The sequence below is a fragment of the Microtus pennsylvanicus genome, chromosome 11 (genome assembly GCF_037038515.1).
Source record: "Microtus pennsylvanicus isolate mMicPen1 chromosome 11, mMicPen1.hap1, whole genome shotgun sequence".
NCBI classification, from domain to species: Eukaryota; Metazoa; Chordata; class Mammalia; order Rodentia; family Cricetidae; genus Microtus; species Microtus pennsylvanicus.
The window spans coordinates 41,403,522-41,420,856 of NC_134589.1; the positions used below are offsets into that span (position 1 = coordinate 41,403,522).

General features: G+C 37.1%; 1 protein-coding gene across 1 annotated transcript in view; it reads right to left on the reverse strand.

The window, feature by feature from the left end:
• The window catches only part of Suz12 (SUZ12 polycomb repressive complex 2 subunit), a 41,166-nt gene that overhangs the window by 21,550 nt on the left and 2,281 nt on the right, over nt 1-17,335 (reverse strand). Inside the window, exons 2-5 of the mRNA XM_075991428.1 lie at nt 17,163-17,209; nt 17,017-17,081; nt 11,524-11,592; nt 2,731-2,780 (exon numbers count right to left, since the gene is read on the reverse strand). Coding sequence (XP_075847543.1) covers nt 2,731-2,780; nt 11,524-11,592; nt 17,017-17,081; nt 17,163-17,209 — 231 coding nt within the window. The remainder of the gene's footprint in view (nt 1-2,730; nt 2,781-11,523; nt 11,593-17,016; nt 17,082-17,162; nt 17,210-17,335) is intronic.

Genomic DNA, 17,335 nt, shown 5'->3' on the forward strand with positions numbered 1-17,335 from the left:
AAAAACCAATGTCTTAAAAATCTTTTTAATGTAAAAAAGAATAAAAAATATTTTCCTAAGTTAAGGAATCTCAAAAGACTTCCTATAATGAAAACATCACAAACTCTATTTTTCTTTTTCCTTCCCAGTTTAGTTCCAGACTTGCAGAACGCTTTTTAAAAATAAACCTTTCATAAGACACATATATGTATCTGCCTATAGAGTAAGATTTTTCTCCCAATTTGAGTAAGATGACTCAGTTGTTTTAATTCACACTTAATCTACTTACTTCTCATTGAAAATTTAACATGTATAATGCAGAAAGTTTTCTTCAAAAGTGACAAAATCAGGCAAAGCTTCTTGCCAAGAAGCTTTAGTAAAACAGTTCTAGAGGATTACACAAAAAAGGTCCAATGTTGCTTCTTCTCCCAAAATTATTACTAGAAAATTTATTTAGTGGACATGGGAATAAAGATGTGTACCACCAACACCTGGGAGATAAAGGCAGGTGGATCTCTGTACGTCGGAGGCCATCGTGGTATGCATAATAAGACCTTGCTCAGAGAGAGACACAGAGCGAGAGCAAGCAAGCAAAGGTCTAGGTCTAAGTGGCAATAGCAAAACTAGCTGTTCATTACTTCTTGGGGATGCTTTGGCTTACAAAACTTAAAAAATTGTAGTTTTAAGTAACAGGTCTATACTTTCTGATTAAAAACAAAAACGTTGGCAAGCCAAGGCTCCAAAGGAACTGCCTAATACTTACTAATATTTAAAATTACAAAGTTATTAATAGTTCAAACCTAAATATTTAAATACTAAACTTCAATAATATACAGAACTATTACTATATCATTAATATATATATACATACACACATATACATACACACACACACATATATACTGAAAACAACTTTTCCCCTTCTGAGATTTTTAGGTAACTTTCTTTCCTATATAAAATCAATCTTCTTCGACTATGGGCACTGCTCAGGGGTAGACTGCTTCCCTAGCATGCTAAAGGCTATAGGTTTGATATCTTGCACCCAAACCAAAATAAAAGCAGTAAGAAAAAGCAATAAAATGTAACAAATTCACTTCAATCTTTATATGTAGTACATAGAGAGAAGATGACTGAATCAGACTCTCTGAAAATTATAATCACAATAAAAACATTTTAAGATAGCAAAAATAACCCAGTGTCTAAAACAGAAAGACTGTCAAAACAATGCTTACCATGAGAATGGAGCCCTAACAATCGAGTAATTTCTGCTATTTTAGCCATTTTGTCTGTCTGAAAAAGGCCAGTTGACCTGGATCTTGCAGAACTACCAATCCTTTGGTCTAGGCCTCCCAGAAGCTGGAGTTAAGGACACAGGCACATACCACTATATCCAGCAGTATTAGGAACTTCGAAGCTGGTTCTCTATTCTGGTTTAAGTATCTTTTTCAAAAACAAAAAATTCTTAATTCTTAAACTTCCATTACTTTTATTTTAAGACAGGATCCCATGTAGCTCCAGCTGGCCTGGAACTCTTAGAGCTGCACCTGCCTTTATCTCTGCCTCCTGAGTGCTGCAATCAAAAGTTGTATGCCACTACACTTGACAAGGAAAAAAATTTTAACCAGCTGGTTGCCAAAAAAAATATCATTTCAGTATTAATATATGTATGTTTTAAACAAGTTCCTGCAAACTAGAAATGAATCGATAAAAGTTAAATTATGGAGTTCTAAATATGAGTTCTTCTAAAATATGAGTACCACAGAAAACAAATTTATGTGATTAAAAACAGGAATTGTAGATTATAAATTATTTAAGAGAAATAATAGACAATCATAACGCCACTCTACTCCTCAGTCCCTTAAACTTTGTTCCTTAACTAAACTATTCCAAAGAAAAACTTAGCCTTTTTTATCTGGTAAAAATTTTATTACACTGATTAAGATGATATATTAAGATGAACAAGCTGACATGCAATATCTATTCTTTTCGCAATCATGACTTATTTGGAATGTGTGTGTTTCTGTATAAGCAGGTATGAATAGAGGTAGAGGACCACTTATGAGAGTCTGTTCTCTCTACCATGTGAGTTCTGGAGATCAAACTCAGGTCAATGGGCTTGGTCACTTGTTTATCTGCTAGGCCATCTCAATGATTCCATATTCATTTTTTAAGTTACTGACTGTAGTCCTGGCAGGCCTGAAACTAACTATGTAGATAGACAGGTTGGCTTTGAACTCACAGAGATCTGTCTCTGCCTCCTACATGCATATACCACCATGCCTGGCCTTTACCACTCTTGAAACTTACCCTGTTTTAAAACAAGTTTCGCAACATGCTTTTAGTGTTCACTCAAACAACCATAAAATAACATATTTGCTTGGCAGTGACTGACACTCTGATAATGGCTCCTTAGTAGTAGTAGTTATTTCAGTTGTTTATTGTTCTACTTGACAACATAAACACAAAACATCTATGTAACTGTCTCATACAAAGATCCTTGGCTTCTTACTTCTGGGATAACCATTTAAAAATTTTTTATCATTATATTTTGAACTTAAAATTGAAAAGCATCATCAGAAGGCCATGGGTACAGCGCAGTGGTAACACAGTGCTTTGTTTGAGAAGGACATTGGGTGTAATACCCAGCACATAGAAAAAAAATAAAAAGAAATTCAAACAAATGAAATTACCAAAACAAATCCATGAACACAAGGAATTCAGAATGAACAACTCTTCTACTATAATACTTACCATTTTTGTAGAAGAAACCGGTAAATGTAAGTTGCAAATGAGCAGACAAGCTGAATAAAACAAAAAATTATCACTTTAATAATCTGTAATAAATGTCGTACAGACCTTAAAATACTCTGAGAGCATAGACAGTTTATGAATGTTTGGTTTTTCTCACCCTTAACCACTGAGGCTCAGAACTCAATGTGCTTCTCCTAACTGTAACAAAACAATGCCTACTTCCATTACAACACACACAGAGGCAAACTGCGGTAAACACAGTCTCTGTAATCTGTGCTCAGCAGAGAAAGATATTAGCCAGCCAGAACAAGGACAACCGAAACGATATAGTGAGACCCTATCCCAAAACAAAATCAAAACCACAACCAACTCCCCTCACACACAGCTGACAAAAGTATAAGTAAAAACACAAAAGGAATAAGGCCAAAAAAGAGCAAACTACCAATGGTGTCCCATTACCAGTGTTTTACTGTCTTTGTTATAAAGGGGAAGGTTTCCTATCATTCAATGTTAAAAAGGAAAAATTTGAAAATGGAATCTAAATCAATATAGAAGTACTTAATACTTTCCTCTTGGTGCTAGCTAGGACTTCCCTTGTGAGGTAAGTGTGCTACCTCTGAGTGACCTCCTCAACCTTCAAACACATTACTTTATTCTACAATTAAGAGTAAAATACACGAGGGCTGGAGAGATGGCTCAGCGGTTAAGAGCATTGCCTGCTCTTCCAAAGGTCCTGAGTTCAATTCCCAGCAACCACATGGTGGCTCACAACCATCTGAAATGAGATCTGGTGCCCTCTTCTAGCCTGCAGGCAGACACACAGACATTGTATACATAATAAATAAATAAATAAATATTTTTAAAAAAGAGTAAAACACACAATTAAGAGTAAAACACACAATCAAAAAGTTACTATAAATGTATATATATTTTTTTAATAATTTAACTTTTATATGCATTGGTATAAAGGTGTCAGATTCCCTGGAACTGGAGTTACAGACAGTTGTGAGCTTCCAAATGGGTGCTAGGACCTGAATCAGGGTCCTCTGGAAGAGCAGCCAGTGCTCTTAACCACTGAACCATTTTTCCGGCCCCACATAACTTATTTTTTAATATGACATTTTCAATTGGGTTTTCAATTTGTTTTTTCCAGACAGTATCTTACTATGTAGCTGTCTATCCTGGAATTCACTATGCAGAGCAGGTTGGCCTTGAACTCACAGAGATCCACCTGCCTCCTGAGAACTAGGATTAAAAGTGTGCAAAACTAGGCCCAGAAATACATCTGTTTAAAAAAAGATTTATTTACTTATTATGTATACAACATTCCTTCCATGTACACCTGCACACCAGAATGGGGCACCAGATCTCATTACAGATGGTTATGAGCTACCATGTGGTTGCTGGGAATTGAACTCAGGACCTCTAGAAGAGCAGTCAGTGCTCATAACTGTTGAGCATCTTGCCAGCCCCAAGATCACATCTTTATATAGTCTCTAAGAACCTGAAGTGACTGGTCATAGGCATCTTTTTCAGGCTTCTCATATCACTCATCCTGCTCTCTCTACTCAGACACTTTGATCTCAAAGGCTGTTTACATAATGTTCACTTTTCCAGAACCATTTCTCTATCACTTTACTCCTACATTTATTTTTCAAATTTAACTTATTTCTTCAGATAAGATTCCTTGGCCATTACTTTCCCATATTCAACTGCTTCTCAGCCGGGCGGTGGTGGCACATGCCTTTAATCCCAGCACTCGGGAGGCAGAGGCAGGCAGATCTTTCCGAGTTCGAGGCCAGTCTGGTCTCTAAGAACTAGTAGAAAGACAGGCTCCAAAAGTTACAGAGAAACCCTGTCTCGAAAAACAAAAAACAACAAAAAAAGAACTGCTTCTCCTGCTGTATACATTCATTGTTTATCTGTACTTTTTTTTTTTTTTACCACCACCATCATCATTATTATAAATGTCTTTTCCTCCCAAAAGGCAGATGTATTTCGCTCACCATTACATCCCTACTTGGGACATGGCACACTAAAGGAAGTAACACACTCCTCTGGCTCAAAATACAGATACAGACCTTGTTATTGTAGAAAAAGATGCTCATCAATAGGGATGTTTACAAAAGGAAGATAAGTAACTTTAAAGCTTAGGTTTTACAAAAACAGAGAGAAAAGGTCCTTTAGGACTAAGGATATCTCTGAAAAGTTAGAGAGCTTGCTTAGCAAGCATAGGCCCTAGGTTAACTTCCCAGCAATGCTAACAACAAAATAACTACAAAAACCAACTAATAAATTTCTACTTCAGCAAGGCATGGTATCATATGCCAATAATCCCAGCATCTGGGAAGCTAAGGCAGGCTGGAGGACAGCAAATTGAAGGCCAACCTGGGAAACAGCAAGACCTCTCAAATAATTGAAATAAATAAATTAAAAAATCCTAGTTCAGGTAACTTTTCTGGAGATTTATCCAGTAACTAATATTAAACCAAGAATGGAACAGGGTAATGGGAAGACAGAAGACATTTTACTTCTCACGTGGCCCTAGGAGACGCCTTTAGAATAAACCTCAACTTCTAAATTTTTATATGATATGATTCTCCATGGATACAGTTTTAAGTGAAGAATTTTGACTAGAGAATCTTAAAACCAGTAGAATTGCTACTGTCTAGAATCTAGGTTGAACTACTAGAGAATAGCATGAGATTTATTTATTCTAATAAGCCACAATGCTTAGTCAAAACCCACAAATTCAAACTAGAATACCAAAACCAACAGCCTTAAGACAAGGCATTTTAGGCATTCTACAAAGGTTAGAAAAAAGTGTTTAAAGTATATACAATCATACCAAAAAAGCAAGGAGACAATTCAGAAAACCTGGGAAGCTGATTTGACCTGATGAGTCTCAAAAATTTGCTAGGTGCTTTGAAGTATGCTGCTTTTGAAGACGCTACTTTTCCAAACAATAATTTATATAAATGATAGTTTTATCACTGTACTTTAAGATCAAAATAACTCGCTGGATGGTGGTGGCGCATGCCTTAATCCCAGCACTTGGGAGGCAGAGGCAGGAGGATCTCTGTGAGTTCAAAGTCAACCTGGTCTATAAGAACTAGTCCTACACCACCACCCCCCCCAAAAAAAAATCAAAACAACTCTCAGTTTTGTGACAAAAATTTTAGAAAAGCAGGGCATGGTGACACCCAGCACTCAGGAGACAGAGGAGGCAAGGGAGTTTGAGGACAGTCTGGTCTACAGAGTGATCCCTAGGACAGTCAGGACTAAACAAAAATCATCTTGAAAAAACCAAGGCGGGGGAGGGGGGGAGGGAGGGAGGAAGGGAGGGAGGGAGGGAGGGAGGGAGGGAGGGAGGGAGGGAGGAGAGAGAGAGAGGAAGAGAGAGGAAGGGAAAGAAGGAAGGAAGGAAGGAAGGAAGGAAGGAAGGAAGGAAGGAAGGAAGGAAAGAAGGAAAGAAGGAAAGAAGGAAGGGAAGAAGAAAGGAAAGAAGGAAGGAAAGAAGAAAGGAAGTTAAATGACTCATGATCTTTTTTCTTCCATAATTTCTTCTAACAAGTTTCTATAATTAATATGTAAGACAACTGTAGAGCTAAAGTATAAAAAAAATCATGGAATAGCAACTTGTTTTACAGATATGAAAGTTAATATTTTGGTTCTGTTTTTACTTGCTGTAAGTCTTTAAACTAAAATGGGTGGTGGTGACACACTCCTTTAATACCAAGCACTCGGGAGGCAGAGGCAGGCAGATCTCTGAGTTCGAGGACAGCCTGATCTTCAAAGTTCCAAGACAGCCAATGCTGTTATACTAAGAAACCCTGTCTCAAAAACAAACTAACAAAATATCAAAACTAATTTAGGCATTTATACTAGATTTTGTGTTGCAGTACTCTTGATATTCTTGTGAATCTAGAATTCCCTTTAGTTCTGGGAAATGAAATACACTAGGCATGAAAACGGTCTAGTCTAATCCTGGAAATATGTGATGAAAGAACATGAGTTCCTGCAGAAGACACTTAGACTACTAGTGTTGAAGAGACATAGCTGTGATCAAACTGAATGAGGTTCTCATGTCTGTGATAACGCACAGAAGATAAATAAAGATGCTCTTGTATATGACCTAAGATTTTAACTTTAATTAATACCAAGGAACAACAAAGGCTTACATTATTCTAAGAACGAACTTGACAACAGATTATATAGTTTCATAGTACCTGCATTACATACTGGTTTCTAAGATATTTTCTATAACCCCGTGTAATAAATTGACACTACAATAAGACTACAGGTAATCTGAGAAGGAAAACGCACTGAAATAACACTACTGTGGAGTTTGAGGAGAAACTTGAAAAACTTTCTCAAATTATCTTAGTACCTTAGGGAACAACACTGAGACAATATTATACAAACCTGGGAGGTTTAAATGACAAATTTGCTGTACCCAACTAGATCTCTTTATTTTTAAGATTTATTTATTATGTATACAAATTCTGCCTCCATGTGTGCCCACACACAAGAGGGCGCCAGATCTCATTACAGATGGTTGTGAGCCACCATGTGGCTGCTGGGAATTGAACTCAGAACCTCTGGAAGAACAGCCAGTGCTCTTAACCACTGAGCAATCTCTCCTCCCCACCAAACTAGATCTTAAAGATCTAAAATTTGTCTTTCACATTTATGGGCAAGAGGCTGGGGAGATGGCTTGACAAACATGCAGGCATGAGGACCTGGGTCCAGATCTGTAGCACCCTCATACAAAGTCAGGCAAACACTTTAATTTTAGCACTGGGGTTCAGAGTAATGTTTTGAAGCTCACTAGCCAGCTAGGGTTCATAATTTTGAGTGTACATGATATAAGTGTGTATAGATGTATGTACGACCTGATCTAAGGACTTCCAAAATTTTATATAGCCAGGCAGGCATGGTGGCATACGCCTTTAATTCAAACTCACAGGAAGCAGAGGCAAGTGAACCACTATGAGTTCAAAAAACAGCCTGATCTACATGGTGTATTCTAGGTCACTCAGGGTTACATAGTAAGACCACCTCAAAACACAAAACAAGATTAATACAGCTATAGTAGTTTAAACCACTAAAGAATTGATGTCAAAGGGAAAAGAGAATAAAAAGACGAAAATATAAATTTTTTTTTTTATATAATCTGCTGATGTTTCTATGAATTCCAGTTCAAGCCACTGGGTAAAAGAAAGAAAATTACTAGAGGGCAGCTGATCAGAAAGAATTGACCACCAGTTCATGTACCTTCCTTACAATATATATTCTTAGAGAAATGCTGTGATACTTATTAAATAAAGTCACCGTCACAGTGAGGAAGTAGCAGGGTTTATTAGTGATGAAACTAAATTCTGCTAAGGAAGATAAAGGGATCAAATTTTCTTTCTTTTTTTTTTCTCTTCCTTTTCAAGATAGGTTTTCTCTGTGTAGCCCTGGATGTCCAGTCCTGGAACTCACTCTGTAGACCAAGCTGGCCTTGAACTCAGAAATCTGACCACCTCTTACTGGGATTAAAGACGTGTGCTACCATTGCCCAGTGGGATGCAATTTTTTTATTGGCCCAAGGTTATGACCAGAGGGCAAATTATGAAGGGAATCAGAAGAAAAAAGTCAGGTCAGCAGATCAGGTTCTTTTTTTTTTTTTTTTTTTTTTTTTTGGTTTTTCGAGACAGGGTTTCTCTGTGGTTTTGGAGCCTGTCCTGGAACTAGCTCTTGTAGACCAGGCTGGTCTCGAACTCACAGAGATCCGCCTGCCTCTGCCTCCCGAGTGCTGGGATTAAAGACGTGCGCCACCACCGCCCGGCCAGCAGATCAGGTTCTAACTAGACTATGAGGCACTACCACAAGCAGGAGATGTAGGCATGTGGTTAGCACTACCACTACATAGTACTACTAAAAATCCCTCAGGGACCCCAGAGCTCTCTCAAGGGCCAGATAAGCATCTGAAATAAAAATCTAAGAAAAAACTAAAACTTACAAGTACTGAGAAAACTCTCAGTTCTATCTTGTTCTATCTAGAACTTACAATTTTTTTTTAAAATATTTATTTATTTATTATGTATACAGCCTTCCTTCCATGTATCCCTGCAAACAGAAGAGGGCACCAGATCTCATTACAAATGGTTGTGAGCCACCATGTGGTTGATGGGAATTGAACTCAGGACCTCTTGAAGAGCAGCCAGTGCTCTTAACCTCTGAGTCATCTCTCCAGCCCCCTAGAACTTATTAATTTAAACTGGCCTAGACATGAATGGAAATACAAACTATACTTCAATCAAAAATATAAAGATGAAGTTTCATAATTCAAGTAACAAATCCCAATGAACAAAAGCAACTACAAAAAAAGGGTGAGGGGGATTAAGACCTTTATTTAAAAATCACTAAATGAAATATGCAAACTAAGTATGAGTATTTGCTGGTTGTATGTCAACTGGACATAGCCAGTCATCTCAGAATAGGGAACCCCTCTAGGTGTGGTGACACACACCATTAGTCCCATCACTCAGAATTCTGGAGATAGAGACAGAGGGTCTCTGAATTCAAGACCAGCCTGGTCTACAGAAAGAATTCCAAGACAGCCAGGGCTACACAGAGAAACCCTGTCTTGAAAAACGAAATAAGTAAGTAAATGAAGGAAGGGAAAGAGGGAGAGAGGGTCTAAATCTATAAATGCCCCCACCAGATTTACCTATAGGGCATTTTCTTAATTGATGTGGGAGGGCCTAGCTCATGGTACCATCCCTGGGCTAGTGGTCCCAAGTGAAAGCAGGATGAGCAAGCCTAGAGGAGAAAACCAGTAAATAGCACCCCTCCACAGCTTCTGCTTCATTTCCTGCTTTCAGGTTCCTTCCCTTCTTGATTTCCTACTCTGATTTTCTTCAATGAAGGACTATAATGTGGAACTAAGCTAAAATGAACCCTTTCCTTCCCAAGATACTTTGGGTCATGGTGTTTTATCGCAACACTGGAAATCCTAACTAAGACAATATCCTATCTTGATTGGAAAAGATATTAAATGGCACATGCCTGTCTAAGGCGAAGACAGGAGGGTCGTGAGTTTGGGGCCAGACTGAATTTATAAAGCAAGATCCTTTCTCCACACAAAAACTTTGAGAAAAATACACTGCCACAGTTTTTCTCTATCAAGTTTTTTTTTTTTTTTTTTTTTTAAGGAACAGAACGTACAGCTAACCAGACCACTTGCCTAATGTTCACAAAAACCTGTATTCAACTCCAACACAGCTGAGGGTCTGGTGGATGGAGAGTTATCTACAATTTCCAGTTTCTACATTCTCTCAAAAAGTAGGTTAAACTAGCCAATAAATAAGCAGCACCTTAATTCCTGGAATATTCAAAAGGAACAATGAGCTTTTTTCTTCCTTCCTTTCTTCTTTCGAGACAGGGTTTCTGTTTGTAAACAGCCCTGACTATTCTGGACCTCATTTAGTAGACCAGGCTGTGCTGGAGCTCATAAAGATCTGCCTGCCTGTTTCTCCTGACTTGTGGATTAAAGGCATTATGAATATTTTGTACTAAGCTAAGTAAGAATGAAAAAAAGGGACCCTCTCTCATATTTAAGGGTAATTTAGGGGCTGGAGAGATGGCTCAGTGGTTAAGAGCATTGCCTGCTCTTCCAAAGGTCCTGAGTTCAGGGCTGGAGAAATGGCTCAGAGGTTAAGAGCATTGCCTGCTCTTCCAAAGGTCCTGAGTTCAATTCCCAGCAACCACATGGTGGCTCACAACCATCTGTAATGAGGCCTGGTGCCCTCTTCTGGCCTGTAGGTATACATGCAGACAGAATATTGTGTACATAATAAATAAATAAATATTTAAAAAAAAAAAAAAAAAAAACAAAGGTCCTGAGTTCAATTCCCAGCAACCACATGGTGGCTCACAGCCATCTGTAAAGAGGTCTGGCGCCCTCTTCTGGCCTTCAGGCGTACAGATAGAATATTGTATACATAATAAATAAATAAACAAATAAATAAATAAATATTTTTTAAAAAGGGTAATTTACTTAGAGCAGCAGTTCTCAACCAGTGGGTTTTGACCCTTTCACAGGGGTCACCTAAGACCATTGGAAAACACAGATATTTACATTAAGATTCATAGCTGGGTCAGACAGACAGTGGTGGTGCACACCTTTGACCCCAGCACTGGGAAACAGAGACAGGCAGATCTCTTCAGTTTGAGGCCAGCCTAGTCCATTAGAGTGAGATCCAGGACAGCCAGGACTACAAAGAGAAACCCTGCTCCCCCCGCCCTCCAAATAAAAAATCTTAGTAGTAGCAAAATCGCAAATAATTTTATGGATGAGGATCACCACAGCCTGAGGAACTGCATTTAAAGGTTCCCAAAGCATTAGAAAGGTTGAGAAGCACTGACCTAGAGGCAATACAGTACTGTGAAGTAAAAGTACCCATACCATAAATTCTAGTTGCCACTTCTCAGGTCAGGTAGTAGGATTAAAACCAAGTGCCTGAACTAAAGAATTTTATTTAAAAACATCAGGAAATGTTAAGAGATATATGATGACTTATGTGCTAAAAAACAGTTTCCAACATTAGAGATGGTTTTGAGGAGTCTCTGCCAGAGATGAAACATAAATTAATTCCTGACTCATGCATGTACCTGGGACAACTGATTCTCAGGTTTTGCTTTTTTTTTTTTAAACAATTTTGTGGTTATCACTAGGGAGAGTCACTATAACTATCCCTCTTTCCTCAAGTATATCATTTAATGTAAACTGACAAATTATCTTACCTATGAGATTCTTGCTCTCCTTTCATTTTCTCTACTTTTGATAACATATCATCAACTTTAAAAGTTTTCCTGGAAGAAACAGATAAACATAATAATCACTTTGCAACTGGGGAAAATACAAAATTATACTATAATAAGCAAAGTAGAAATTCAATTTTGATTATTTCAAAATAAACTATAAGGCTAGTTCATAACAATGCACACACTCTTGGACAATTTCTTATAATACAGTAGACACCTATTCAAGTTCAATTATAACTGTTATTTTTCATGAAACCTCCTGTAATTATCTCTAAGTCATGAGTAATTCTTACCCATGGCATCATAGTTTTGGAACATCCATTCTCTCTCTCTCTCTCTCTTTCTTGCTTTTAAAGGCAGGACTTCTCTCTGTAGCCCTAGCTATCCTGGAACTCAAGAATTTGTAGACCAGGTTAGCCTTAAACTCAAGAGATCTGTCTGTCTCTGCCTTCTAGTGCTAGGACTAAATGTGTGTGCCACCACAGCCTGCCGGAACACCCATCATCTATTAAACAACCCAACAAATATATACCAGCACCATGGTTATTCTTTGTATATATATTTTTTTGAAGTAGTGTCTCATTCTGTAGCCCAAACTAGACTTGAACTCAGGACAACCCTCCGACCTCAGCTGCTCAAATTCTGGGATTACAGTAAGAGCCATTATACCAGACTATAAACTGTAACTGACAGTCATAAACATCCTCAAAGGTTACAGGCAAATTTTCAGCTAAATGATATGCCACACCAAAAAGGTTAAATAGCAACAACAAAAACCAGTAACAATAAAGTTAGGGTACATACCATTCAACCATAAAACTATGTATTCCCCTTTGACACTTTTGATTCTTGATAGAGGGTCTTTGTTACACAGCTTTAGTTGGCCTAGCACTCATTATGCAAGCTCAAGCTGGCCTCAAACACAAGCCTCGGTGTCTTGAGGGTTACAGACATACCCACTACATCTGGCTTAACCTGCTTTAAGAGAAAACAAATTCCCTGCCACACATAGAAAATAAAAACTTAAAATCTTCCAACACAATGAAAGTTGAATGGATTAAAAAATATGCCTCGTTTTAGTTCTCAATGTGAGCTATGTCCTAGAGACAGAAAGGTGAAAATGTAGTTTCATGCAATTTGTTAATCAGAAAACAAATATTTCTCTTTTATAGAGAGGTATTTTCAAAATTAGGACATGAAAAACTTAATGTAGCCGGGCGATGGTGGTGCAGGCCTTTAATCCCAGCACTGGGGGGGCAGGCACAAGCAGGAGGACTTCTGTGAGTTCAAGGTCAGCCTGGTATTCAGAGCAAGTCCCAGGACAACAAGGGTTGTTTAACAAAGAAATCCTTTCTTGAAAACCAAAAGAATTTTATGTATTTGAGAGCTCCATTTGCATGTATGCCTGCATGACAAAGGATAAGACAGCAGAGGCCATTAGATCGCATTATAAATGGTTAAAAAGCTATTATGTGATTTGGGGAACTGAACTCAGGTTTGGAAGAGCTATCAGTAGTACTAACCACTGAGCCATTTTTCCAGCCCCTCAGTAACAGTTTAATTCCTGTGTGTAAATAATAGAAATTACATATGTATGAAGGCTTAGTCTTTAAAAACAGCCCCCCCCCCCTTCAAACAGGCTAAAACTTGAGACCCTCCCTTCTTTGCCCTTCAATAACCTGGTATTACAAACAAGTGCCACTGTGTTGGTTCAAATACTCAACTGTGTTAATAAAAACTTCCTATAAAAAAATGCTAATAAGACTACATTACAGTAAAATATTGACAGAACGGTATTGTCTATATTTTAAGTGAACAAAATCATTCTCCATTAATAAAGATTTTTAAGAAAAAATCTCTATCTTTAGAATAACAAAAAAATCAATTTTAAAGTTTTATCATAGAGCCTAGTAGTAATTTAGAAAAAAAAGTATTTTCAATCTACAAATAAAAGAGGAAAACTGAAGGATTCTTTTAGGCTAATTACAAAGAACTTCAGTAGAAATATTAAAGAAGGGTTTTTAATTACTGGAAATATTTAAGAATATTAATTTTTTGGGACAAAGAAAAAATTTAAATTTTGTCTAAAGAAAGGTAAGACTCAAAACCCAAGCATTTCTTCCAATACTGAGTTTCACGCAGGAGAAACCAAGAGAACTGAACAGTAGCAACAGTTTGAAATAGGTAAGGTCATAAGGATGATCCAGCCTTCTGTAGGGAAAAAGGAAGACACCACAGAAAACAGCATCTCTCCTACCACAAGCACGTCTTTAGAAAAGTAACCCCATACCACACCTGAGATTAACAAATGAAATAGGACTGTAAGGTCACCAATAAACGAAATGATTAAAATTACATGAACCTGGGGGGGGGGGGCCTCACAACACACTGGTAGGGTTCAAAAAAACCTTAAAAGATATATAATAAAATAGACAATAGACTAAATAAAAAGACCTTTCTTGTGTAAGGTGTATGGTTGCATGCCTGTAATCATAGTACCTTGGAATCTGAGCCAGAAGGACTACAACTTCCAGCCCAGCTTGGGATACACTGTGAAATCATTTCCCTAAATAAATGAATAAATAAATAAGCAAACCTCATCTTTAATCCTACTTTGTCATAGTAGAGTAAGCCTATAGTATTTGCATAAAAATTTAAATAAAATCTTCTATGAAGTAAGACTGAAGTCTAACAAATACACCAGAATGAATATTACAACTAATGGTGTGACTTCGAAGAGAATAAAATATGAGGGCTAAGGATATAGCTAAGTGGTAAAAGCATTTGTTCAGCAAGCCTAAAATCCTGGATTCAATTTCCAACAGTATCCTTCCCCCCAAAATAATGCTATACTAATAATACATATCATACATAAGTGCAAATATAGGTATTTACTGTGTAACATAAACCTTCAAAGTCACTGGTGGCCAAGAATTAAGCAATCCCTATGTATTTTGTGAGGACATAGTTTAAATGAAACTTAAACGCTTCTAGGCTAGTAAATATGCTTTAAAATCCCCCGAAGACCGTTCTAAGAATCCAAAAGTCAATAACCAGAAAAACCAAATTTTTGCTTAGTTTTTGAGACAGAGTGTCATTATGTAGTTCAGGCTGTCCTAGAACTTGCTAAGTAGACCAGGCTTGCCTTGAACTCAGAGACCCACTTGCCTCTCTGCCATTCCAATGTTTGGATTAAAGGCGTATGCCACCATGCCATGCCCACTTTTTATACTATATCTACTAGCATATATCTCAAGAGACAGGCTAATAAGCAAACGTTATGAAAATGATATATATTCAATCTACTTATAAATTAATCCAAATTTAGCTTTTAAAAACTATCACTTTTGGCCAGGAGAGATTGCTAAGTGGTTAAGAGCACTAACTGCTCTTCCAGAGTTCCTGAGTTCAATTCCCAGCAACCACATGGTGGCTCATAGCCATTTATAATGAGATCTGGTGCTCTCTTCTGGTGTGCGTGCATACATGGAAGGAATGCTATCTACATAATAAATAAACCTAAACTATCTTTTAAAATCAAAATCCGGTCATATCCTGGAATAACTAACTATATTAAAAAGCTTTAACTAAAAAAAGTTAAATCCACAAAGTTCTACAGAATGAATCAAAAGTAACTGAACTACAGACCACAAGCCAAATCTGGCTTACTGTTTTTATATAAGTCCACAAGCCAAGAATGAATGGTCTTTGAAGATAAAGATGAATAGCTGATCTGATGATAGAAACAGACTGTGAATCCTTATCATTAAGGAAATTATTCTTTCTTCTCCAAAAAGGATTCTACGTTTCTTCTTTTTTTTTTTTTTTCTTTTGGTTTTTTTGAGACAGGGTTTCCCTGTAGCTTTGGAGCCTGTCCTGAACTAGCTCTTATAGACCAGGCTGGTCTCGAACTCAAAGATCCACCTGCCTCTGCCTCCCAAGTGCTGGGATTAAAGGCATGCGCCACCACCACCCAGCTGATTCTATGTTTCTAATAGTCTTGTATTACAAAACAGTGTACATTGTGTCCTTATATATACAATTTCATTAATAAAACATTTACAAACACTTTTTTCTTTATATTAAGCACCTAGATAATATTTTTGATTTTGTCTTTTGGCCACAAGAACCTAAAATATTTACTATTCCTTTAACAGAAAAAGTTTGGTGACTCTTGGCACAGATCAAATAATGCGGTGACAATCTAATTCTGTTGCCTAATTTGTTATTGTCTTCCTAGTTATTTGAGTGCTTAGCAGCTTTTACTTTCACCTATTAAATGCAGTTAATTTCTTTCTCCCAGCTCCCTCAATTGCTAGAAGACAGTCCCTTACATTCCAATTCTTCATATTAAACTATAATGCATTTATAAAACTGTATCTTGCTCTGGAAATGTGATGCCTTCATAATAACCAAGATTCATGCAACCAAGCAGTTTAGTTTCTTTCTTTTTTTTTTGAAACCAGCTTAGTTTCTAACATATTGAAGTAGCTTAATTGTTTTATAAGTCAGGACTATAAAAATAGATAGGCAGGGGGCTGGAGAGATGGCTCAGAGGTTAAGAGCACTGACTACTCTTCCAGAGGATCCGGGTTCAATTCCCAGCACCCACATGGCAGCTCACAACTGTCTGAAAATCCATTTGCAGGGGGTCTGACACCTTCACACCAATGCACATAAAATAAAGTTAAATAAAAAAAAAAAAAAAAAAAAAAAAAATAGATAGGCATGGTGGCTCACATCTATAATGCTAGTACTGGGACAGAGGCTGAGACAGAACAGTCACAAGTTTGGGGCCAGTCTAGCTTATGCAGTGAGTTTTCAGGCCTGCCATTTGTACCTAGCAAGACCTTGACTCAACAGACAGTAAGACTATATTGTTGATACCAAAAGTTTAATGGGAGGTCTTTCTTTTCAACTGAAAGTTGTAAGTTTTGATATGCTCAATAAGTAAATCTTGAACTTAAATCATGGAACTTGACTTCCATCATTACCTTTGATTAACTACCAAATCACACAGGGGTAGTTCATAAAAATAAGTCCTGTACAACACATCCAGACTCTGCTCTAAGAGCAGAGGATCAAAACATCTTTTCAGAGACTCTTCTAGTAACTTCAAAACTATCAAAGATAGGTAAGTTACCCTAGCCCTTTAGAAATCATTAAGTCCTAGCAACCAAACTTCAACCAAACTTGAAAAGAACAGCAAAGAGTAAAACTGAGTCAGTAAAATCACTTCACTAGATAATTTCTATTGAAGAGAAAAAAACTAGAGATAAACTAGAATTGCAAGAATGATACTTTAATAAAATTATTACAAATTCAACTACTTGCTTTTTCAATTTTTATAGTATGTAACTAGAACTTTTAAGACAAAACTTTGAAGAACTCTCTCCTGAGAATCTCTCATCCACTCTAAGACAAAGTTTCCTAGTGGTTTGACCGGCTTGAAAGAAGATTCATAAAATGTACCTTTTGATGCTTGTTCTGGAGTTCCGATGAGACATGTAAGTAAGAGTTCTGTGCAAAAATATTGGCTATAAAAAATTAAAAATACTAAAATTACAGATGAAGTTATAAGAATCAAATAATATTAGTAAATTTAGATGACTACTTACTGCTATAAGATTGCGTGTTCGAAGAAATCTATAGATCTGTGTTGGTTCTGGGAAACAGGAAACAAAATTCAAACATAATCTTTTTAAAGAACTTGTCAGTAAACCATCACCTCAGCCCATGCAACCCACACTCTAACCAGCACAAAACAATTCTCCTTTGTAAAAATGGTGTA